General features: G+C 44.8%; 8 protein-coding genes across 8 annotated transcripts; 6 read left to right on the forward strand and 2 right to left on the reverse strand.

Annotated features, from left to right (window-relative positions):
* Window positions 1-988: 988 nt before the first annotated feature.
* On the forward strand, window positions 989-2,160 carry F4813DRAFT_369245 (uncharacterized protein). The gene is made up of 3 exons (XM_049244405.1): window positions 989-1,214; window positions 1,279-1,704; window positions 1,756-2,160. The coding sequence occupies exons 1-3, from the start codon at window positions 1,170-1,172 to the stop codon at window positions 2,059-2,061; spliced, it is 777 nt and encodes a 258-aa protein (XP_049096717.1). The 5' UTR covers window positions 989-1,169; the 3' UTR covers window positions 2,062-2,160.
* Window positions 2,161-3,384: 1,224 nt separating this feature from the next.
* Window positions 3,385-5,139, reverse strand: F4813DRAFT_194892 (uncharacterized protein). Its single transcript, XM_049239482.1, has 2 exons — window positions 4,196-5,139; window positions 3,385-4,132 (listed from the first exon to the last, which is right to left on the reverse strand). Exons 1-2 carry the CDS (start codon window positions 5,002-5,004, stop codon window positions 3,643-3,645), a joined length of 1,299 nt encoding a protein of 432 aa, XP_049096718.1. The 5' UTR covers window positions 5,005-5,139; the 3' UTR covers window positions 3,385-3,642.
* Window positions 5,140-5,638: 499 nt separating this feature from the next.
* Window positions 5,639-9,499, forward strand: F4813DRAFT_194925 (uncharacterized protein). Its single transcript, XM_049239483.1, has 9 exons — window positions 5,639-6,016; window positions 6,088-6,373; window positions 6,434-6,653; window positions 6,714-7,238; window positions 7,289-7,862; window positions 7,912-8,241; window positions 8,288-8,770; window positions 8,826-9,014; window positions 9,072-9,499. The coding sequence occupies exons 1-9, from the start codon at window positions 5,967-5,969 to the stop codon at window positions 9,310-9,312; spliced, it is 2,898 nt and encodes a 965-aa protein (XP_049096719.1). The 5' UTR covers window positions 5,639-5,966; the 3' UTR covers window positions 9,313-9,499.
* A 90-nt stretch (window positions 9,500-9,589) lies between these two features.
* F4813DRAFT_392269 (uncharacterized protein) lies at window positions 9,590-10,273 on the reverse strand (the record flags this gene model as incomplete). Its single annotated transcript, XM_049247257.1, has 3 exons — window positions 9,590-9,632; window positions 9,690-9,971; window positions 10,026-10,273. 3 exons carry the CDS (start codon window positions 10,271-10,273, stop codon window positions 9,590-9,592), a joined length of 573 nt encoding a protein of 190 aa, XP_049096720.1.
* Window positions 10,274-11,358: 1,085 nt separating this feature from the next.
* Window positions 11,359-12,925, forward strand: F4813DRAFT_369265 (glycoside hydrolase family 75 protein). The gene is made up of 3 exons (XM_049244406.1): window positions 11,359-11,901; window positions 11,955-12,292; window positions 12,351-12,925. The coding sequence occupies exons 1-3, from the start codon at window positions 11,739-11,741 to the stop codon at window positions 12,618-12,620; spliced, it is 771 nt and encodes a 256-aa protein (XP_049096721.1). The 5' UTR covers window positions 11,359-11,738; the 3' UTR covers window positions 12,621-12,925.
* A 903-nt stretch (window positions 12,926-13,828) lies between these two features.
* Window positions 13,829-15,211, forward strand: F4813DRAFT_382415 (salicylate hydroxylase; the record flags this gene model as incomplete). The annotated part of the gene is made up of 5 exons (XM_049245799.1): window positions 13,829-14,105; window positions 14,145-14,343; window positions 14,380-14,515; window positions 14,594-14,722; window positions 14,783-15,211. 5 exons carry the CDS (start codon window positions 13,829-13,831, stop codon window positions 15,209-15,211), a joined length of 1,170 nt encoding a protein of 389 aa, XP_049096722.1.
* An 861-nt stretch (window positions 15,212-16,072) lies between these two features.
* Window positions 16,073-17,859, forward strand: F4813DRAFT_382416 (glycoside hydrolase family 125 protein; the record flags this gene model as incomplete). The annotated part of the gene is made up of 3 exons (XM_049245800.1): window positions 16,073-16,513; window positions 16,569-17,515; window positions 17,586-17,859. 3 exons carry the CDS (start codon window positions 16,073-16,075, stop codon window positions 17,857-17,859), a joined length of 1,662 nt encoding a protein of 553 aa, XP_049096723.1.
* Window positions 17,860-20,013: 2,154 nt separating this feature from the next.
* F4813DRAFT_195176 (autophagy-related protein 13-domain-containing protein) lies at window positions 20,014-23,697 on the forward strand. The gene is made up of 3 exons (XM_049239484.1): window positions 20,014-20,620; window positions 20,684-20,782; window positions 20,842-23,697. The coding sequence occupies exons 1-3, from the start codon at window positions 20,387-20,389 to the stop codon at window positions 23,320-23,322; spliced, it is 2,814 nt and encodes a 937-aa protein (XP_049096724.1). The 5' UTR covers window positions 20,014-20,386; the 3' UTR covers window positions 23,323-23,697.
* The last annotated feature ends 330 nt before the right edge of the window (window positions 23,698-24,027 follow it).

A 24,027-nucleotide genomic window follows, 5' to 3' on the forward strand; every position in this document is an offset into this window, starting at 1 on the left:
TAAGATAACGGAGCAGAGCCGCATTAATGATGATTTATTCCTACCTATGTAGGAATTGATAGTCTATGCTAAGATAAGAAATAACCAATGAAATACGCCCTTATATTGAAAGCCCTCCCCCAACCAATCGTGAATACATTTACTTTATTCCAACCCTCTTCACAACAGACTATTTTTCGCCGGTTTCAATGTTGGTGAGGATTATTAGCTAGGATCACCTGATAATACTGTAGCATCCTGATGAAACGATCCAAGCCCAGCCTTTTGATAGGTCATCTCTTCTTCGGGTGAATTAATCCATTAGGTTAGGTAACCTTCTTTATTGGTACTTGCTTGTTTGATTGGGTGGTTTACAAACGCGTGATTAATTAACATCACCTGTTTTGCTTATTTCGTAAGTGTCACACAACTAATACGTACTGGAAAGACGTTATATGAGGTCTAATTCATCATATTCCTGATGATCTGATTGATTGAGGTAAAATCGTGGGAACGCGTGTTACACCGCTATTTTACATGAGACTAGGGATTTTCAGGTCACCTAACATGGCTGACTAATCTGACAAATCGTTGATTTTGTATGGGAAATGGGTGGCCCCCACTAAGGTGGCCCCAGTAAGGGTGGTTTGACTTATCTTGAATATCATTTTGAGCCTCATAAGTACTGATACAACGCACGTTAATGCGTCCTATCGTATATTTGCCTTCCTATTCGGGTTGATAGTTTGTCTAAGGTACTCCGAGAAGTTGTTAAATTGTTTTTTAGGCGACCGTGAAGTATAATTAATACTGTAACCTAAGACAGCCTGCATCTTAAACACCCAATATAGCATTTCTTATGGATGTGCAATTCTGGTAATTTAGCCCGAGATTCCGTAAATGGAGTATATTTTCAATACACCTTTTCAGGAATGGGGGCCGTTGAATATATTCACGCCTTAGGTAGGTGGGTAGGTACCTATATAATTACCTTGCATATTTTGAAGGTAGTGTTATCTAAATATAATTTTGGTCATATTTAATAGATAAATTCCAGCCATTGAAAGATTTCTGCAAACTTCTTGCTACTAGTAGCATACGATACATGTAGTTTAGCCATTTCGACCTCAGTCATATGTGAAATATTACCGCTATTCATATGGTATACATGCTTTAATTTGAATACAACCATGATCCGCGAAAAGGAATACAATGTGGTTGTCACAGCCTGTGCTGTAAGTTAGAATAAATCTCATAAGGTATCCCATAATATTACATGTGCTCATTTCTGTTTTCCAGCCGTTCAAGGAGAACGAAACAAATCCAACGCAAGACCTCAAGCTCAAATTGCCGTCTCGGATTGAGCGTGAGGGGCGAATTCCCATCAAGATTATCAAGTATCCTATTGACTTCAGAAACGTGATCAAAGATATGAGATATATTCCAGATCTTTGGAGCGGTAAAAAGAAGGTCTATGAACCAGGCTCTAGACAGGGTCAGAAAATATACATTGATGCAATGCTTCATCTAGGCATGAATTTTGCCAACTTCTGGCAGGTTGAAAAAAGGGCACGACGTGACGGCTATGATTGGGTTGGTGATGACGGAGTACCATTGCCCAAGCATAATGGTGGAAAAGGAGGAAGATGGGAAGGTATACCTAAAGTTCTAACACCCATCTTCGATGTCGATCATATTGCAAGGCGATTGCACAGAGATCTTCCAGTAAGTGGCTTCCGTATAAAAGAAAAGAAATTACTAAGACAAGTGCGCTAGAACATACCAACAGAGACTTCTACAGATGCTGGTCTGATGTATTGTGAATTCATATACTTCACTTCGCTTGCTACACTGTACGAAGCTGGCGAGACCCCTCGGGCGTTGTTCTTGCACCATGCAGGGTTGAAAACTACAGAGGATGATATTGAAGATGGGGTTCAAGTTGCAATTTCGGTCATTTGTTCAATGATAGATCAACTAGAAGTTTCGCAGGGAGTTGTTCTGCAGCGCAACAAGTACACCATGGACGAAGTGCCGGAACCTCTAAGCCTCTCCAAGGCCCTTGGTACATTCAGAATGTAAAAGGAAACGAGTTAGGAATATTACGAAATAACAAGATGCTTAATTGAAGTAGCCAGGTACCTACATCATAATTTCTTATCAACTTATAAGTTACACAAATGCATATTATTGCATGAGTGCTTGAGTAGCCGGTAAAATAATTTTAGGTACGTTGTAGGTTTAAATGTGCTATTGTTTATGGGTACATCACATATTCCTAATATTCCTAATGAAATATGCTTCAGAACTGCAACATATAATTTTGGATTATCTTTGAGTCATTTATCAAAGGCCTTAAGGTCTTAATCAAGAAACTCGGCTTGTTATTGGGCTTCTGTTTTTTCTTACATCGACATTCTGCTACATACTGCTGATATCATTCTTCCATTGATCATGCCACGAAGCTACAGTAGGGTCAGCAGCTGGGGTTGTGCAACTTCTCAACTCAGCATTGGGCAGCAAGTGCAAATATTGAATCGCAAAGCCCGGTATAAGTCTGTTATTGCATGGCGCCAACTCCAACTATCAGGTAGCATTAGGCTGCAACTCCTACGTCGGTCACTAAGCTTACAATATCTTGTATCTGGTTAGTTACCGTATATAGACACACGGCTACGTAGTCTTGCCTGAAGGCTAAGGAAGCAGAGCCTCAACTTTATCTTCTGAAAGTCACGTCCGCTTATATCCACTCGGACAAAATCGGTTCTAGCGTATATGCACTTTACCTTTCACGCATAGAAACGAAATGAAACCGGGATCCTTTATCATAGAGATAGATCGTGAGAGATGGTAAGCATGCATATAGGTATATGATCTTAGCAGAGCCGAGTGTGAGGAATCTCTATAGCCCTAGCAGAGTCAATCATATGAGATTTTGATGGAACACAAATAGCGCCCTACTCCCGCCTATGTTCAAACTTTCCACTCGGAATCATACAGCATAACTCCAATTCACTATTGTTTTACTCGTTTAACTCTGTTAACCTGACCTTGCCACTCTGAAAATGTCCGGGAGCCCACTTCAGATCAAGGACCCCGAAGTCCTTAGCCTGCTCCGCCTCGACCGCGACTTTGACATGAGGACTGTAATGGACCGTTCTGGGTATCCTCCGATTCAGTACAAGCCTCAAACCTGGCGTGCACAGTCACACCTTGCCTTCCCACCCCAACCCAATGACAGCCATCAACAGCCTGAGATGGCAAGAACTCTCGTCCGTGGTGGCAAGATCTACCTTGCTGGCACTGGTGCAGCTCCACCAGGTTGACAATTCTATCTTAGGTATATCTACACTGTCATATAGTCTCTGCAATATACATTCTAACGTCATAGAATGAACACTGCAGTTGAAAATTGAAGTTCTTGGTTATTTGGTTATGTTGAATTCTTTAGTTCCCATGATGGGCATAGCGGATGCTTTCAGCAGCTTATATTATTCTACTTACGAAATCGCCGAGTTACACATAACTTTATGGGAATATAAGTTTATTTTAAGCACGAGGAATGAAGACCATGTGAAGATTTTCAGGAATTATCTATCCGATTTGTCACTCGTTCTGCTGTTTATAGCTAATAGAGCAATCTAATTCTATCTACATCTACTACTATCTATAAATTGATATTACCAACTGTGCGGTGCCCAGCAGGACTTGAAAAATGCCTAAGATAACCGTAGCCACACCTATCTTTACAGCAGCCTTCAGGGTAAGAAGCTTCTCAGGATTTCGTGAATCGTTCCATACTTCAAGGAAGTCGTTTGGCTCTTGACCAGAAATATAGTCCGCCAGCTCGGCGAGTCGTAACCCTAAATGAGGAAAACTGTCTTGTACATTGTAAACGTTACGTTCATGAAGGAGTTCAACAATTCCGGTAGAATCATCTACATCTTTATTTCCGCAGAGTACGCCAAGTAAGGGGTCCAGGGTCCCATTCCACTTCGCCCTTTCGAGTTCCTGCCCACGAAATAGTCTGCGAGAACGGGAATGTTGTCCGAATAATAAACGATAACTCAGTAAGACTTCGGTCAGGTATGACTTCCCCACAGATTTAGTGTTGAATTGGCAGTTATTTCGGCAAATGTGGCTCTTGAATAACCTATATGTGACGTGAGATTGTCAGTACAATTTTATTGAAATTTTCTAGATTCAACGATCTTACCGATCAATCAGAGTCTCACTATCGTCGCTCAGACATATTTTAGCACAGAGTGAGGGCAGACGAAATAGTTTCAACTGTTTCTCTCTACTATACCGACTGAATTCGCAGTGCTTCGAGAGATCATCAACCCAAAGAATCGTAACACCACCTAATTGAGACAGGGAGCAAAGATTCAAACAAGTGACAGGGAGACGACTCGGTAAGTCTTGTGGTAACCTTGTATTATGTGGACAAGTTATTGGGACAAGGCCATGACTACCGAGCATAGCTCCAATGGGTCTCCGTGATGAGTCCTCGATATGTATAATGGACTGCTTTTCTTGACTTCTTTTTGATTGTGTTTCCGCAATCTTGAAGTCAGCATCTGCTGTTGTGAATATTGGTGTGTATAGTAAAGTAGACCAGCCGATAACAGCGAATACGAAATGTCGCATCATATTCTTACAAGTTTCAGCATCTTGCGTAGGAGTTTTGAAATCATCGAACATCTGTTTTACAATATCGTCTATCGTCGTCTGAGCGGTTGAAGATTTGATTAAGCTGATAATCCTATCAGATACCTCAAACTGACGTTCTGAGAAAGGTTGATCGGCACGAGGTTTCCGGATAACGTTAAACAATTCGGCTGTAGCTCTTTGGTAATCCAGCATACGAGTTTCTGACATACGTATAAAAATCGTCAGACCACCTTCTAGAGCACAGAGCCTATCTCCTTTCCCAGAACAATTTTCGATAAAGGCTGCTTTTATGTCATTGGAACAATTTTTTGGTGTACGCCGTTTTCTTCTGGGGAGGGTGTTGTAACCCATATTTGTACCTGAGGTAATCGTTGTTCATTTGCGGATAGTTGACTTGCTGATACCAGGATGAGGATAAGGGGAGGGTGATAACTGTATTACAATGCATATGAGATTAGAGATAATTTCTGAATTTAGAAGATGTACGGCTTAAGATTAAAAGCTGGCCTAATATCATTATTATTGCTGTTGGGATAACGGTCATGTGACCTCGTCACATGACCAGGGTTATGCCCACACACACCGCCCACGCACAGCCCACGCATCTGTACAATAGATATCTTTCCCCACTCGGGGGAACCCCTCTTTTCTTACTTCAATACAACCAATTAGAACACAATCGTTATTTGCATTTCCTTTCATATTATTACGTAATACATAGTCAATCCAACAATTGCTATAAAATGCAATTTTTATAATGTATGGTTACAATAAGGCAGGCTTTGGGGTTAATTGGCAAAAATTATACATGTAAATAAATACCTGCAGATATTTAAATGGGGTGGGTGTACTACGGTAGCATATTAGTGCACAATGGAAATTTTCATCCGCTTTTTTTATTTTATCAGTTATGTATTATTAATGGTACACCGTAGAGCACCTATCCTATTTAGATATTTGCAGGTATTTATTTATATATGTAATTTTTGCCAATTAACCCCAAAGCCTGCCTTATTGTAACCATACATTATAAAAATTGCATTTTATAGCAATAGTAATGATATGAGGCCGGTTTTTAATCTTAAGCCGTACATCTTCTAGATTTAGAAATTGTCAAGAAGCAGGCTGCAAATTAGGTCGTATTGGTAAACCCGAGAAATTCCGACCGTATTAAGCCTTAAAAAACGTAATGAGGCTCTTATACATCTCCTCGGGGATTTTCATATCCCCAGAGATCACTCCTTACTTTCCCTAATCAAACTAATAATTGTACAAACTACCCCCTGTCCAAGGGCATTCCTACGATAAACACCATGCAACTCCCTACTGTCCTCTCTTGTACTACCAACAGTATGGCCGAGTAGTGAGTCCATCATTGGTACCTAAGATATAGATCAATAGGCTATGGTAGCTAACATATTATATGTGTATTAGTGATGAAATCTATATAGAGTCCTGGAATGAGACAGTGAAGGAGTGCGAAAAGAAATTAGAGCGACGTGACTGGGAGCGTGCTTTGGAGGTCAATTCGCTTGAAGACTTTCGACATGAATTGCGAAGGCTGCGAAGCGAATATCCCGACGAACCTTCAAGGATTGCGATTACTCTACTCTATCCTACCTTGGATCATTACGAAACTTTTGCCCGAATTTTCGTGGACATGATGTACCATCCTATCGACACATCCATGATGTGGGGATTGTTGTCCTTAGTCTTCAAGGCAAGAGAAATATCTGAGTAACTAAGATTAGCTAGGAGTGTGATACTGATTTCTACCAAGCAGCTTGCTCTAGAGAGCACAGGAGAAATCAATCCACTCGACAATATTACGAGATGGTTGGAAAATATTGGTCGCAAACTGCAGGATTCTAACGACTGTTACCAGAGAATTACAGATTCTGAAAGGGTCAAGAATGATATGATAGAGCTAAATAGGGAGATTGTCATCCTGTGGATCAACATCATCATGACATTCCGCAATAAGGGTCAGGGGCACGAAAGTACGTAATATGTTGCGAGCGTTTCCTTCAACGGGGAGAGGTAACAGGCTAACCTGACAGGTTTTCTCAACAAAAGCGCAATTGATGATCTGACGGACATTTACAATGCGGCCTACCAGAACATCACCGAAGCCGTAAGGCGTATTAAAAGAGTAGCGAAGCTAGCAGAGAGACAGGCGTATCAAATGATCCTACAGAGCATACTTCCGTTGAAGAATCAACAAAAGGAAGGTGGATCAATACCGTGCAATACTCTCCCTATAGCAGAAAACCGCCTGTTCTATGGTCGTCAGGATATCCTATACCAGATAGAAGATTATCTAAAGCCAGCAGACACAAGTACTCGCCTTTCTTCTATGGCATTGTATGGTCTTGGTGGCATCGGAAAAACACAAATTGCACTTGCTTATGCGTATCAAAGACTGGGTGATCTCGATGCAGTATTCTGGATACCTGCCGAAAACACATATACCATCCAACAAAGCTTCAGTCAGATTGCTATCAGCGCTCTTAAACTTCCGAGGGCCGTTCCACAAGCAAACCAGCAAAATATGATCCTGGTACTAGACTGGTTGCAAAACACATGTAAGAGACATGACTCATCGCCCGTTAACCTATTGTTAACTATGTGGTAGCTGCTAAATGGCTTCTCATATTCGATAATGTCGACGACCATAGCGTCCTTGAAAGTTGCTGGCCTGCTTCAAAACATGGTGCCGTTCTGGTGACTACCAGAGATGTTCTTGTTGCTTCTCTTCCTATTGACACTGGACTTGAGGTGAATGAATTCAATAATGAAGAAGGGGCTAAGTTTTTACTCCACGTGGCACTCAGCAGACAATGCGTCGATGGGGAGCTAGAAGCAGCACGACGTGTCACTGAGCTATTAGGTGGCTTACCACTTGCTCTCAACCAAATGGCTGCTTTTATCAACGCAAGGGGCTTGTCAATCTCTGATTTCTATGCAACGTACATCAAGTATGACTATCAGTTGCATACACAGAAGAAGAACGGCTGCAAATATTTGGGTTATCCACACGCCTTAGATACTGTATGGGAAATTTCCTTCGCAATTCTAGGAAATCAAGCTCGAGCTTGTCTTGGCGTTTTGAGTTTCCTCGCTGCCGACGATGTTCCTGCAGACATTTTCACAGCTGCACAACCTGACAAATTGCCGGGAATATTGTCTTTCTGTACTGATGATTTATGGTATGTAGCGCTTGTTTTAAACGGCTTTATACGTGTTAATAAAATACAGCCTAGGCGACGCCATAGAAGAGCTAACTCGCCATTCTCTAGTTAGAAGGAATATCCAGCAAAGAAGCTACCGTATCCATCGACTAGTACAAGCAGGATACCGGGCCAAGTTAGATAACCCCCAACAAGAATTTGAGGCGGCCGTAGAGTTATTGCTTGAGAAGATCCCGTCTCAACGCTCGAGCAAATTTGACAACGACGAATGGATCTTGTATGAGAAGTATATTCCCCAAGTTCTTTCACTTGTAAAGAACTACAATGACTCTCAAACTAAACCAAAGCCTCTAAAACCAAACGAGAATTTTGTGAGACTTCTTACTAACTCCTCTTAGTAAGTTAACCGCATCTCGTTATAAGACAGACTAACCGTCTAATAGTGCGATACACGACAATGATACAGTTAACATCGTTCCGGAGTTACTTGATACTGCTGATTCGGCATTTCACAAATGCACAGAGGTAAACCAGGATAGGCTACTTTGGGCACTGCTACAATATCTGAAATGCATACATCACTTTTGTACTTCTGAATTTATCAAATCGGAATTGGAAATGGCTGAAAGTCTTCGTATTCGTTTGGAGTTACTTCCCCCGAATGACCTGCTCGTAGCTGTTGCATATAGCGGCCTTGGAATGGCCACTGGTGCTCAAGGGCGTTATGAAGAAGGTCTAGAGTGGCTACTAAAAGCCGGAAAGATTTACGAAGGCCCAAACGAGGAGAATCCCTCGAGGAAACTGGTATGGTGTTATAATATTTCGCGTAACTACTATTGTATGGGCAGATACGAAGAAGCCGGTAATATTCTACGCCATGCATTGGAAGTTGCAAATCGACTACAGAGTTGGTATATGCAAGTTTAGTATGTTATCTCCCCCGACATGAGGAAACCTCCTTCCTTACACCGTTTTGTCTAGTGCCCATCTTACTTTTACTTCGCTTCGAATCAGAATGAATAGCCTCGATGAAGCAAAGAAACATGCTGAGACAGCTAAGCACTTGCTAGAAATATCCGGGACTGCTGCCCGCTTCAGTTGGCTTAGCTCCTATTGTGCATATCGTGTAGGCCAAGTGGCAATGAAGCAAGGTCGTCTCGATGATGCCATGTAAGCAAATCGCAACAATTTTCCTTTCGATAAACCAGACATTGACCATATTCAAAGAGAGGAAACAGCAAAGGCGACAGCTATCGGGAAACTCGTAAATGTACCAACGGGTATTCTCGCTCGATGTGTGCACGCCTACTCAAAAGCATTGGGAATGGACCCCTCAAGACAAGAGGAATCAGAAATACAACGAATGGAAGCTAGGCGACTGCGAGCATCTTTACCAGATGGTGGAGGTGACCTAGATGACGAGACTGATGAGGCATTTGAGAAACTCGTTAAGATGGATCATCGATAGCGGGCCCCTGACGGCAGAAACAAGACCGGGGAGACCCGTTAGTTACACGTACTTGAAATTACAGTATATTGTCACACTCTTTTGCCTCCTTTTCCAAATATGGTATTGGGCCGATGGAAACTGGAGGCAATTTCTTATGCTATTCGCAAAATACATTGTATTATGTATCCTAACTATCCTTAAATGAATGATTTAGACTTATGTCTTTATTCGAACTGGTAACTATCCAGTACCGAGATACTGATTCAGGCTAGGCGTTATTTCTCCAGTCGATGTCCTAGGCAGACTCAGGTGGCTTGGTAACGCTTGTTAACTTATCGCTAAAGGAATCTCTCGTAAGCTTCCTATCTCAACATTCGGATTTATCACTGACTTACCCATTCAACTTCTTCATTAGAGCCCCTATACCTTCATGGGAATAATCCTTCTCATTCCACATTTCTTTATGGTAAACGACCTTCTCATTAGGTACCTCACCCTCAAGTCTCAAGGATACTAGGCTATCCACAGTCTTTGATACGTGGATACCCGCAAATGTATACCTATGTCTCTGCTTCCAAACGAGTTCATGCTCCGTCGAAGACGTGACCTCCGTTGCCAACGATTCAAGTCTGGAGAAGAGCTTCGGGAGGCCGTACCACTGGCCTGCTATCTTGTATCTAAAAACAGTCAGGTTATATTGACTGTTACAAATGCCTCTCAAGTAAACGTACCTCGTATCACAGTAACTAAAAGGGTCGTCATAGATAGCCTTCTCAGCATATACTTGCATGTTCTCTTCTGATGCCTTCCCACAATATAGATTAATTATTTTCTGTTGTATTCCCCTCCGAGATGTTGAAATTTGTAGAGAGCTATCCGGATAAGGAGTATAGTCCACCACCCCATTGGCATTTCGAGGTTTATCGGGATGGGGTTCTACACCGCGCTGGTCGGGATGCGGTGATGTTGATGAAGGCATATTTTAAGATAAATGATGAGATTAAATTTAGAAATGCGTAAAAGTAATCGAAGAGACAAGAGCTTTTATTAAGGGGCTATGGCTTCCAAAGCCATTGTGATCGATTTCTAAGTCATATCCATGATGAATGATGACATCATGACTGCGGAAATGTTAGTGAGGATAGTAAAACAATGTATTAATCAATCAAAATTGTAGATAGCATATCAAAAAAGCAATATCATGCTCAGCTCTAGGCAAATCTATCCACTAAGATTCTGCATGACCTAGGTACCCAAGGAAATTCGGAGAATGATATGGATGAAATGAAAGGTTACCTCAGGTACTTCAAAAGTACGCCCTCTATCTCAACTTATACTTCCGGAATAGTTATGACAACTAGGGATGTTTTCGATGAGCTCGGTAGAAACTTGGTAGACTTAGTAGACATTGCGAGATAGAACAGACATACCCTACCACGGACGAATGATTTCGTAAAGGATTTCGTACCCTAGATTGAATGTTGTGTCTTCAAGTTCAAGTTACAATAACTAAAAGAAATGGGGTATAAGAGCTTATATGGTCTCAAATAAGTGTACAGACCGAAGAAAAGGCCCTAGTGGAGTCCTAATAATATTACAAGCCGCCAAGTCCGTTGCTTATTACCTTCAAGGATAAGTAAAATTGTCCGAACGCAACAAGCGTCAGCCAAAAGTATCGAATATATCAATCTTGACTTCTAGGTCACTAGAAAAATAGTACGTATTATATCTTCAGACCCCAGACAGGAAGGAGTCAATTGTCTTATGAATATAAGTTGAGTAAAATCCGGGCCTGTATTTCACCAATGCGCCTCCAAGTTTGGAAGGAGTTGCTATATGAAGTTACAGTATGGGGAATACAGGGTAGTATATCGCGTAGACTGCTGTACGAGTAAGCCAATAGAATAGCATGGATTGAGGCTTCACAGAAGGAAACCTATTTAAAGGGTTTAGTCACCAAATCTCAGCTTCCGGAACAGTCAATTACTGTTTCGCGTGTGGATCGTTTCTGGACCACATTAAAGCAAACTCGGGATCATTGATACAATATTTGGTAAATCTGTCAGAATATTCAATAAGTTGGTGCCATCAAAATCTAGCTACAACTAATCAGAGACACGCCATTTATGTCATACTCAATTAAATGTCACTCATCTCAGCCGCAGTTCTGCTAGAATCGCTACAACACTCCGTAAACAGTATCCATATCTAGTATCTAATTATAGCCACAGCCCCGTCTTGGCAACGGTGAGCTTATTAGAACCGCACGATGGCACTCCTTATAGAAAGGGGCATGTGTTAATCCATAAGCAGCCTACGAATGAATTCATACAAATAGGGCCAGACTGTTCCGTTCAATATAGGCTAGATTCTGTAAACCAAACATTCACCACCATTCATCAACATTGCAAGATAGCATATCATTATCCGTCTCATACCACAAAATGTCTCTCAAGAGCTTCATCAGTGTCTCTGCGCTTGTAGGTGCAACTCTTGCTAGAGACGTTCCATCGAACGTTCGGAACTTCTACAACAATATCAAGAACAGTGGCCAATGCAGCTATCCTCTAGCTACAGGGTTTTACAGTGAATACAATGACGACAATTGTAACAAATTCCACCCTTCTTATACTTATCTATGCAGGGCTAACGTGGCACAGCCTTCAGCTACTGTGGGGACCATTTGGAAGACTCTAAGGTCATCTATATCCAAGGTAGCAATAGCCAGTTCGCCAACATGGATATCGACTGCGACGGAACTCAGGGCGGCCCTGCTGACGATGGCCGTTGCGGAAACTCCGACGATACTCAGTCAATCACGTCTTTCGCCGATACCGTAAGAGGATATGGAAAGGGTGTTCGAGACTTGGATGCTAAGATCCACCCCTACGTCGTTTTCGGAAACGTAGGTGACAAGCCCGGCTTCACATCATTCGACCCTCAGGAGCACGGCATTAAGCCATTAAGTGTGATGGCTGTCGTATGTGGTGATAAGCTGGTAAGGAATACCTATCTATCCCTACCAACGAGGAAGACAGCGAGCTAACTGAGATAAGATCTATGGAGTCTGGGGTGACGAGAACGGCTCCGACGGCGAGAAGTCCGTTGTTGGAGAAGCCTCAATTTCTCTGGCTACCGCTTGCTTCGGAAAGGGGATAACTGGAAACAACGGACACGATGAGAACGACGTGTTGTACATTGCTTTCACTGGTAACGATGCCGTTCCTGGCAAGAACGGGGCTAAGTGGAATGCACAGAACTACAAGGAATTCGAGAAAAGCATTCAAGGCCTCGGGGATAAGCTCATCCAGCGTATCCATGCTTGAACGGGGGTATTACACGGTAGGGGGACAGCTTACATTAGGGTGGTTATTATTAAGTTGATACAATCTTAGGTAGATATTTGGTTTATGTGGTCTAAGTAGGTGGGTTTTTCAATTCTATAGATTCTTTTAGATTTCAGGATGATTCTTTACCACATGAATTAAAACGATACATTAGGTTAGGTACCACCTAAGGTAATGAACCTCTTCCAAAGCCTACCTAGGTATCTAGTAACGCGAAACGCTTTTGTAAAGTGTGTAAAGACTCATCATATTAGATAGTAATCTTGAATTAAACATATCACACACCTTGAGAGGCATAAAGTAAAATGGGTTCAGGTTAATGAGTACCTCCTAATCTACCTCATCTTATAAGGTTCCCATTTAACTTAGCCTACTTCGTCATTCTATCCCAGAATAAACCATCACGAACTGTTCGCTGTCTAGGATTTATCTAGAATAACTCCAGTCCTTAAACAAACTACAATCCACACACACCGACCTCGAACTTGACTGTAAAGGAAATTTTAATGTAGACGATGGATACACTGTAGAAGTAGTGTAAGCATCTAGTGTATCTAGGGAAACCTACGACAGTAGTACCATATATGTGGTAATTTAAGGGCTCTAACCATAGCGAAACCAGAGACCCTAGCTTCAGTGTTGTGAGAGACGGTGTTTACTCAAGTACATATCTGCATATACAGATACCTTACCAGAGCGGGTTTAGTAAAAGTCAAGTTAAGTGAAATTGACAGCCAGCCCTAGCTATCCACGCGTAGTCTATTTATATCGCCTACATATAGCCTTGAACCATGTATAGCCCCTGTGTTGGTAAAACAGACGCTGCACAAAGCAAGGTCGCTCTGTCCAGCAAACGTAACATGGCAGCTTGCTAATATGTGCGTAACGAATGACTTTGTTATATTTAGCTTGGTTAGTTGGTCTCTTCACACCAGTTGGGAGCTGGTCACATCCAACACACTATCAATACTACGGTATTTATCTCCCTTACCTACTTACCTACCTTAGGTACCTACCTACCTACAGCAAATATTGACTATAAAGTCTACTCGATCCACAGTATACAAGACCAGTCAGTTACATTAACACATGTTCTTAACTCTCAAACGGGCTGTTGACTTAGACAGTACTTTCCCTTGGCCTAGACCTTTGAGGCGAGACTAGTAACATAAGATTGGTTGCTAATAATGGGAAACCAGTTCCATGTGGCCATCATCGGGGGAGGACTGGCTGGAGCTGCACTGGCCAACGCTCTTGCCCATATCCCCCAAGTAGATGTCTATGTCTTCGAATCAGCCCCCACATTCTCGGAACGTGGCGCGGCAGTAGGACTTACTAAGAACGCCCAGCTAGCTCTAAGCCAGATCCTTTCTTCAAGCGCGGATGTTGTCGCTAAAGCAGGAGGGATGCCCATGAACTCCTCCCGAGTTATTTTGGTAAGGAACATACCATATACCCAAGTAAGTCTTCGATTTCAAAGGCCTCACTAACAAGCTTCCTAAGGCTCGGGGCCCGAGGCGGGAACTATCGTCTTCGACCTTGCCGCGGATGACCATGAAATGATTGTTCACCGAGCTTCTCTCCTTCGTGAACTTCTCGCCCCGTTGCCAAAAGAAGCCCTGCATCCTAATAAGAAACTCACAGCCATCAACCCTAATGAATCCGGTTTCGAAATAAATTTTCAAGATGGCATAGTCTATTAGTTCGATGCAGTGGTTGGCGCAGACGGCATATTCAGCACGGTTCGGGAACATATTCTTCGGGGCATTGTAGCAGATGAACAACACTATGCTTCGCCAGCCGGATTTTGGGACTGCAGGAACGTTGTCCCATTTGAGAAAGCAAAGTCAATTCTAGGCGAGAAATACTTCGACGTTGACCGGTAGTACAGTTGGGTTAGAGACGGGGCATTCATCATGCATGACGTCCTAGAAAACGGAACTATGGTTCAGTGTGTGGTATCAGGTATTGAAGAAGATCCCTCGACAAGTCGAGACAGAAAGCGCCCGCTCACACAAGATACGCTGAGAGACTCATTGAGTAGCTGGTTGGGTGGCCCGATTGCAGACGGGATGATTAGCGTAAGCCATACCATATTTGACCCTACTTCTAGGTCTAGGAGAAATCTAACCCTTTCGCAGCTTATCTGCGACCAACCAGGACCTCACAAGTACTCTCAATGGGAACATAAATCGACCTCAACACACGTCCGCGGACGCGTTTGCCTTATGGGCGATGCTGCCCATGCAACCACGCCGTGGCAGGGTTCCGGAGTAGGATTAGCCATTGAAGACGCGATTGTTCTTGGGACCCTTTTCGCCAACATCTCATCACTAAGTGAGATTAATGCTGCATTCGAAGCGTACGACCTGCTAAGGCGTCCTCGGTGTCAGCGAGTCATCGATTCCAGTCGTGAGACGGGTCAGATACTCTGTGGACGGGTAGATCTCCACGCGAATGAGTTGAGGGGTTTACTCGCGCCAAGATGGAATTTCATTTTCGAGTTGGACATGGAATCTCACAAGCGTGAAGCGTTAGATAAGTTGAGGGATATTCAGCAGAAGTCATAGAATGAGCGTACTTAGGGTTATGGAGGTGAGGGTGATGTATTTTTCATGTCATAATGATCTTCGGACAAATTACCTGTGTACCTAGGTATCTATCTGGATTTCAGATGAAGCGTAGCAGTTATGTGTTGGATATCTGATATAAATATTTGTACGTTAGGTAACTTTGTCAACTTGAACATAAACACAACTTGGCTGAACATCCTAGGAATGAAGAAGTAATAAAAACCGACTAATTATACAGAACTAAATTGAGTTAGTCCGTTCTAAAGACCAACAGTCAAATAATGAAATACGTAAAACGTCTGTGCTTTAACTTACCATTCCTCTCGCGTTGGACCTGAAAATCCTGAAAATGCCCCATGTTTACATATCATTCAGGGACATTTTACCCCAACTTATCCATGAGCCTCAAGAGCGGGGGAGATGCCGATCAGCAAAGCTTCATTAGGAAGCTCACAAAGGAAGGACTCGGCTGTCGGAAAGACAGCAAGTAAACCAGTTCCCTGTTTGCTAGTCTACCAATAAAGTGCGGTGCCCAGGTCGGGGAACAAAAAACCATTCGACAAACAGTTGAATGATCACGAGTTCCCGCCCCTGCGGTGTTCCCATTGAGAATGCAGCAAGGCTTTCCCCGCATTCTCATCGACCTATCTCGGCTCTATTCATGCTATTCCACGGTCCACTACAATGGTAGCTCCCCCAAATTAACGTCATATGCTCATTCGAGGCAGCCAGGGCGTCTGCAAGGGTGATAAACATGACCAGTCAGGAATCTTTTGCAAGCAAAACAGCAAGGTTAGCCTGGCGCCGATCTGCGGTCCAGAAAGTCCAGCTGGGGAAAACAAAGCACAGGTCAAACTGATGAATTCATATATCACTGGACGCCTCGCCCTTTTCCCTTGGGGTAACCCCATACTCACGTCTGCAGGTATTCCTGATCCATCACTCATTCTTGGAGATCCCTCCAAGACTCTAGAGTTAGGTGCAATGCGTATTCTGGTCTTGTTATCCACTTTCTTCCTCGGGGGGCTGTCTACGGTCTCAGCACAATGTCCTGATTACTCGGATTACGCTATGGCCACCCACGAGCCCTTCTCGGCGGGGAAGTATCAGCTCTCATACCAGAGGCCAATAGCTGCGTGTCGGACAGCCAACGTTTCGGATGTCGAAAAGACCATCCAAGATATGAAAGCGGTGGTGAAGGACCCGGATCTCTTCCGACTATTTGAAAATACCTTCCCGAACACACTAGACACCACGGTGAAATGGAAAGGCTATGCGGAAGATGATTCGACGGAAGAGGTATACTGATCCGCTTCTATGCTCGTTAATACCTATCATATTAACACCGTCTAAGCTTACCTTTGTCACGACTGGGGATATTGTGGCTATGTGGCTCCGCGATTCAGCCAACCAGTTGCGTAGTTATAAGTCACTTCTCAAGGCAGATGATTCTCCCGACTCAATAGCATCGCTCTACCGCGGTGCGATTAACTTACAGGCGCGATACGTTATCCGAAATCCATATTGTAATGCGTTCCAAGCACCGGCCGAGTCAGGTTTACCACCAGAGAATAATGGATATGCAGATACCGACAAGGTGACGCCCCCTTACAACACCAGCTTTGTTTTTGAATGCAAGTACGAGCTTGATTCGATTTCGGCTTTCCTGCAATTATCATACGACTATTACAACAAGACTGAGGATTCCGACTTCTTTGGCAAATTCCGATGGGTTGAAGCTGTCGAGACAATTCTCAACGTGACGGAAGGTCTCCTGGTTGGAACGTATGACGATGACGGATCTGTTAACGAGTCACCTTATACATTTCAACGGCAAAGCACCAGCGCGACAGAGACTCTTGCGAATACAGGAGCAGGAAACCCCGTGAAGAGCGGTACCGGATTGGTTCGTAGTGCGTTCCGCCCTTCAGACGACTCAACCATTTACCAACTGTTCATTCCGGCAAACATGCAATTCTCGAGCTATCTTGGAAAATCCGCCAAGATTATGGAGGCGCACGACCCCGAACTCGCAAAGCGCATGAGCGATTTCGCATCCAGCGTGCGAGAAGGAATTGAAACATACGGCAAGGTGCAGCACGAAGTTTTGGGAGAGATATACGCATATGAGGTCGATGGGTTTGGGTCGAGAAACCTGATGGACGATGCCAACGTCCCAAGCTTACTGAGCGCACCGATTCTAGATTATCTAGATACATCGGACGAGACGTATCAGAGAACCCGCAAATTTGCGCTTTCAACGTGGAACCCGTATTATATGCACGGGCCTGTGCTGAATGGGTACGTGGGCTTTCCATGCTTGCCTATATGAAGGACACGATTCAAAGTAACGATGCTAACGTGCAGCCAGTACCGGAGGTCCTCACGTGGGGCCTGGAAAAGCCTGGCCAATGTCGATCATCACGTCACTCTTGACTTCCGACGACGACGATGAGATCCTTACGGGACTGCAGGAGCTGGTGTCATCTACCGACGGCTTGGGGTTGATTCACGAATCTGTAGATACGTTTGATGCGTCAGTATGGACACGGGAGTGGTTTTCCTGGGCCAACGGCTTATTTGGAGAGATGCTGCTGGGACTGAAGGATAGGAAACCTCATTTACTCGAGACGAGCTTCCAGTAGGCTTCAGGCGTTTAATATGCGAGTTGTCGTACATAAATAAATATCATTTATATTCAATCGCCACGTCACGGTGTTGAATACTGCCAGTTGATGTTAGCCGGGGGAGTTATTTGGGGTGGTGTAAATGGGAACAAGTATCGTGGAAACAGACCGTGCTTATTACATGCTGCATCGTATGCTTTTATAAAGAGTGAAGTGGTCCAATGATATTTAATCCGAGTTAGCCGTCAGAATTGCAACATGATTTGCCATGCATACAACCAAGAACTTCCCAACGCAGGAACAATCTACAGCTAGGGGGTAACATGTTTCTTTTCACCTACACGGGGACATCTTATCAGACGTGGTATAGTTACATACTGGGTATGTTCAACCAAGTTGGTCAGATGAACCGGTGTGTTAGTGACCTACCGACGTTATCTAACAAGGTGAATGTAGCAAAGGGCATATGAGGTGTAATAGGGGTGTAATAGGTCAGCCCTTTACCCTAATTTATATAGATAGGGGACCCAAGACACGTTTTTACTTTAAGGGGGAGATGATTACTGACCTGACCCAGTCGGTTCTGCCACCAAGATGGATGTCTATCATGTAGACATACGTAGATACGTAGATACCTACCTAAACAACACACATACGTACAACTTCAACCTGGTCTCCGGTTTCTCTATTCGTACTGATTGGAGATGGCCCCTGCAAAGCCCTGCCGTTGCTGCGTGGCTCCGTGCCTGTGGCCCGCCTGGTCGCAGCACAATCCTGCATATAGCTGGGGAATAAGAGGTCAGGAACGGGTATTTTAAGTGAGTCTTTGGTATTTGTAGTATATCCAGGTACATCAGGTTAGGAGGTACCTACTTTAAGTCGACCACTAAAATTCGTTATTGTCCACGCGTCGCTTTATTAATATCTTTGTTCTTATTCTTTGATCATCTTTCAATTCGTTACATGTCGCGTGCTGGACCCTTAATCGTATTGTTACATGTATCTATCTATCTATAGTTAGGTGTAGTTAGGTAACTTTCTCGAAGGTTTATAGAAAAGGGAAAAGTTGCATGTCTTATCCTTTGAAGTCTGACTTACATAAATGTCCAAATGTTCCTTACATACAGTCTTATACATTGATATACATACTGTACAATTTATGTCGTGATAAGCAACGCATGTAATGTATCTATGCGTAACTACTTAAGGTTCTATGTACTAAAACAGCTAACGAAATCGTCGTAGCGGACCAATCAAATTAATATTTTAGTCTTGGCTTACTTACTTAGATACCTACCTAGGTACTTACCCTATCTCACCCTATCTCACATTAAGTCTTATCAGGCGGTCGGCTCGTCATCCTATCTCTTTTTTTTCTCCTCTGCTTCTGTGCCTCTGTGCCTCTGTGCCTTTTATTACTACTGCCTGCTTCGGTCGGCTCTCCCAACTCTCCGCCAATCCTCAACTAGCACGGTCCGGACCGATGACGGATGGCCACAAGGTCCTTGATACCCCTTGGAAACCCTGGGAAAAAGAGATCACGAGGAGAAGCCCGTCTGACTCTTTCGTCTCTTTTATCCAAGTCTGAATATCTCTCGCGATTAATCGCACAGTTCGCATCATTTGTCATTTGCTATCTGCCATTCACATCTATACCGCTGTTCGATTGCGCTGATTCCCATCTCCCATCTTCCATCTTCCATCTTCCATCTCTCATCTCCATCTCCATCTCCATCTCTGATAGGATCGAGATTTTGACTTGGGCAATCATTCATCAACCATCAACCATCGACAATTAACCATCAACCCTGAACCTTGAACCATCTCTCTCCTCCCCCTCCTCTTCAGGCACATTTAGCGACAATGGCACTGTCCACCTAATAAACCTAGCTTAACCAGCTTAACCAGCTTTACCAGCTTTACCTAGCTCCTTAAACAACCCTCCCTCCCTCCCCCCCCAAAAAAGCCAAAACCCTGCAGCCACCCGCATCCAGTTAGCAGAGCCGCCCGCCACGTTCCTCTACCGGTCACCCATTAATACCATTAACACACAGATCGATACTTAGACAATCCAATTCAACACAATCGACGCTTTGTCTGGACCCTCCTCTTCTTCTGTCGTTGCATGTCTGCCTACGTGTTTCAACATCCAGCCCGTCCAGCCTATACACGCCGCGACTGGCTGTCTCTTTCGACTTCTGTATAAGCTTGTATAAACATTCTGTGGATACTTTAGTCTTTAGTCTGCCTATCTGTCTGCCTACCTGTCTGCCCTATATTCTAGGCTACGAACAATGGATGCCAAAGTTCGGTGGCATCGAGCTAGAACTTCCGTTTCCATCTAACGAACGTACTTGGGCCTTCGTAATACGCCCTAGCTCGCCCGTTATATCGCCTCTGCTGCGCCCGGTGGCACAGATTACTCGATATATCTTCGAGATTGTGCATCGTCCGACCCGAACGGCAAATCAATTACGCCTCTTTTCCCTTGGTTTCACTCATTTACTACCAGGCTAACCGTAGCCTGGGTCGCGACAACTTCACGATGCATCAGACCCCCCGCGCCCCGCCTCGCACAGCCTCGCCCGCCTTATCGTCCCAGACAAACCCCACAAGAACCAACAACCAGAGAGATCCGGCAGGTTCTAGCAGTCGCCCATCGTCTAGGCCGGGCTCCAGGGCTCAGGAAGGGACGACGACGGGAGCTGGTGGCGGTAATCGCGGTGATGCAGGCGGTCCTACTCGAGAGTCCATCAAGAAATTGGACCAGATCATTCAGGTTGGTGTCTTGTTCCCCGGCTTGCCTCATTCATGAATTCTGACAGGTAATCTATTAATATAGAATATCTACTCGAAGGCAGGTACCGTCATCCTGCAGGCACGCATACAGGTAACTCCCATTTTCGTGGGTAGGTCCCACGAGAAGAGAACAAGTCGATGGGTAAGTCTAAATCTTAAATAGGGGTATTTGCAATGAATCTCACAATGTGCTACTTATAGTTCCAGCTCGATACGGACGATATCGATGATTTCCGAGAAGAGTTTCGCATATGGAAACAATGCGGTGGATTCGAAAATCGACCCCCTCCATTAGTTATCGAGACCTATCTTGATGCGTCTTGGTTGAAGGGCGGTCAGAGCCTAGTAATTGTAGACGAAAATGGGAAACGATGGGACGTTGTTGAAGCTCTCAACTCTTCCGATCAATCCAGCGATAGCAGCTCTGGTCGTCAGGGCGAGCCCATTACGCGGCTTGTATTAGAACGGTGGCGTGTTGATTTGAAAGGGCCAAATCCTGATAAATCAGACGACTTTGGTCTGCTGCTTCCAACAGTATACAAGAAGGCCATTGTCTTGATGCGATCCATATATACGACTACAGGTATCTTGCCCGCATGGAAACTCGCCAGGAACTCCAAGACTAAAGGCAGCCATCCCGCATTGTCAATTCGCTGCCGAGTCTTTTCAGGTGAGGCCCCAGCGTATGGGTCCGACACCCTGAGGATGCCGTTGTATAACGGAAGGGGGGATGTTTCTACGGATTGCGTGTTTGGCGACCTGGAAATCCCTGTGGGACGTTTCTATGTTTCTGTCTCTTACCGCAACAACTGCAATTTCCAAGTCGTCGAGACAGAATCTTTACTAAGTTCCCGTATCGGCATGACTATCTCTGATGACATGTTTAAGCCGTCGCTACCCCATCGTGGCCATGGACGCCGCGAATCATACGCCCCCGAAGTTGGGTCGCTTCCATATCATCGCCACGCACAAGACGTCACAGAGAACCAGCAACGATACGGTAGCTTATCTACGTTTCATGGCGAAGGGCCCGTTGGCACAAGCCCGATTTCAGCGTTAAAAGCTGTCAAAGCCCCAGGCTCGGATACTAGCTCACCGACCGATTCTAGACCTGCGAGCGTGGAAGCTCCTCCCCACACTCTCCCTATTACCGGACCTGCTCGGCGACCATCTCTTAGAGGGGTAGACGGTCCGAGACGTCCGTCTGTCTCCTTTCAGTCATCTCCCTTCAAGCATGGCTCCCTTTCGAGCTCGCCCGTAACTCGATTGCAGGACCAAGATGTTCCTCCGTCACCGCATTCCCTCAATCGGACCTCAGGTTTAAGCGCACACGTGAGGAGTCGTTCCTCACTAACAGCTGGAATGGCTGCTTCCTTACGAGGAGCACCACCTTCAACTGCAGCAGATAACTCTGTTGCAAGTTCGCCACGGCCATCAGTCTCTAATCGGTTTAGTAGTAGCTTCACGCATCGTCGTAGCCGGCCATCGATTAGCGGTGCTAATAGAGGAGACGACGACCAGAACAGCAGCGGCAAGCAAAGTCTCTCATCTTCCATTGTACAACCTGGTTCCGGCTTATTTAATGAACTCGGGGCGGGTGGCAGTTCCGGGTCCTTCCAGACCGATGACGATAACATTCAGGATTTCTTGAAGCTAATTGAAAGCAAGAGAACACTACAAAGTTTTGAACCTATCAAGAAGGGCGAGTCGGCGACTAAGAGGACAGCCGCTCAGCTATCTAAATTCCATCTTATGCGCGAGTCGAATAATGCGCTCACTGAATCCATGAACTCGTCTATGCAATTACACCGTTCGTCCAGCTCCTCAAGTCGACAGTTAGCCAACGTGCCAGGGATGTCGACATCGTCATCCCCGGGGAAACCCTTATCACCTCATACTCCGCACACGCCGGCCATTCCATCCCGGTTGAGCGAAAACTCAAGTGTCGACTACGCGCCTACCGCAAGGGTTACGTCGCGGTCGCGCAATGTCGAAGACCTTGCGGAAGAGCCAGTCAGTGTACAAGCTACTCATGAGGGAACCACTGCGATCGATATTCCTACCTCTCCGCGGCCTTATCCGCACGGAAGGCGATCAAGCTCCGTGGCTCATCAAAACCGCGCATTGGTTGATGATGATGATGTTGACGCGCATCGTAGCATCAGTCTTGGCGCGGATGACCGCGAGCCGCCTAGTCTGAGCGTTTTGCTAAGATTAGGTGCTGCCGAAGCTAATAGCGCGGTGGATACACCTGGGTTACAATCCCCTGTCGATATTAGGACAACTAATTCGCCGGATACGCTCGGACAGGAGTCGGAATCCGTTGAACGAGAAGTCCGGCCTCCTGGTGGTCTTTATACCGGATTTTCTAGTTCACCCTATACTAGACGTTATGGCAATAGCATTGGCCGGGGAATAACACCTCCCCATTCTGGAAGCGGCAGTCTAGCAGGATCTAGTGGCAGATTCGGCAGAGGTTATTCACGCGGAGGTGCTACCGGGCTAGGTGTGGCAGGTACTGTCGCGGACGAGACCGATGATGAGCCGCTTCTTTTCGACATGTCGGAGATCACCCGCGAACAATCACGTCGCAGTCTCGAGGAAGGCAGGGGTGGCGGCAGCGTGGGGTCTACAGGTGACAGGGGAGGATACGAAACAAGCCATAGGAACCGCCGTTGGTAAAAATTTCGTATCCTACTACACCTACCTACAACCCTATGTGGGTATTTCGTTTCGTTGTTAAGAAATTGTTGTGTAATGTTTGTCTTGGTCGCGGATTGATGATATATGTATGGAATAGGAATTCGTTAGGTGGCGGCGGGTTCTTTATGCTGCTGGACATGGATACGTCCTCGGAGATCTACTGCACCTACAGACTGCCATTGTTATTTCCTGGATGGCGCGGAAGTTGTTTTGATAGGAGTTTGATGGCATTTTGGACGGACATGACTATTCTTGATGACGGCCGGAGTCTAGAGTGGGGTTTGTGAGGTCCATTATCATATCACGCTCGAGGAAGACCGTCTGGCGTTTTTTGGTCCCGGAACATGGCAGAAGGGCCGGCATTTCTGCATGAGGATGGCCTCGTTTGATCTCAAGTTTAGGGTCGCGGATGGAGTGCTATAAGACTACAAAGGGAACCTGGGGCAAAGTCCCATCCCTGAGAACGCATCGCCTGTAGATGGAATAGAAAGGATATAGTACAACGCTACTACATGAAACTCTTTTCGGCTCTTGGAGCTGTTTTCATTAGGTTCATAATTGTATGTATATGAGATGATGGGTATTTACGAGCTGAATCGAAGTACATATATATTTCGCGATCTATCTTGCTATATATGAATATGCCCTGAGAGATTTATGTTAATGCTTGGACCACAACCAAGG

Source organism: Daldinia decipiens (genome assembly GCF_022478715.1).
Source record: "Daldinia decipiens strain CBS 113046 unplaced genomic scaffold F4813scaffold_34, whole genome shotgun sequence".
Classification (NCBI taxonomy): domain Eukaryota; kingdom Fungi; phylum Ascomycota; class Sordariomycetes; order Xylariales; family Hypoxylaceae; genus Daldinia; species Daldinia decipiens.

Bases quoted from the DNA above. Each gene is read 5' to 3' on its own strand.
- F4813DRAFT_369245 (XM_049244405.1), top strand. From the start codon at position 1,170: ATGATCCGCGAAAAGGAATACAATGTGGTTGTCACAGCCTGTGCT. The intron at 1,215-1,278 runs GTAAGTTAGAAT...TCTGTTTTCCAG, and splicing joins TGGTTGTCACAGCCTGTGCT to CCGTTCAAGGAGAACGAAAC. The intron at 1,705-1,755 runs GTAAGTGGCTTC...CAAGTGCGCTAG, and splicing joins GATTGCACAGAGATCTTCCA to AACATACCAACAGAGACTTC.
- F4813DRAFT_194892 (XM_049239482.1), bottom strand. From the start codon at position 5,004: ATGGGTTACAACACCCTCCCCAGAAGAAAACGGCGTACACCAAAAAAT. The intron at 4,133-4,195 runs GTAAGATCGTTG...CGTCACATATAG, and splicing joins AGTGAGACTCTGATTGATCG to GTTATTCAAGAGCCACATTT.
- F4813DRAFT_194925 (XM_049239483.1), top strand. From the start codon at position 5,967: ATGCAACTCCCTACTGTCCTCTCTTGTACTACCAACAGTATGGCCGAG. The intron at 6,374-6,433 runs GCAAGAGAAATA...ATTTCTACCAAG, and splicing joins TGTTGTCCTTAGTCTTCAAG to CAGCTTGCTCTAGAGAGCAC. The intron at 8,242-8,287 runs GTAAGTTAACCG...ACCGTCTAATAG, and splicing joins CTTCTTACTAACTCCTCTTA to TGCGATACACGACAATGATA.
- F4813DRAFT_369265 (XM_049244406.1), top strand. From the start codon at position 11,739: ATGTCTCTCAAGAGCTTCATCAGTGTCTCTGCGCTTGTAGGTGCAACT. The intron at 11,902-11,954 runs GTAACAAATTCC...AACGTGGCACAG, and splicing joins TGAATACAATGACGACAATT to CCTTCAGCTACTGTGGGGAC. The intron at 12,293-12,350 runs GTAAGGAATACC...AACTGAGATAAG, and splicing joins TCGTATGTGGTGATAAGCTG to ATCTATGGAGTCTGGGGTGA.
- F4813DRAFT_195176 (XM_049239484.1), top strand. From the start codon at position 20,387: ATGCATCAGACCCCCCGCGCCCCGCCTCGCACAGCCTCGCCCGCCTTA. The intron at 20,621-20,683 runs GTTGGTGTCTTG...CTATTAATATAG, and splicing joins AATTGGACCAGATCATTCAG to AATATCTACTCGAAGGCAGG. The intron at 20,783-20,841 runs GTAAGTCTAAAT...TGCTACTTATAG, and splicing joins AGAAGAGAACAAGTCGATGG to TTCCAGCTCGATACGGACGA.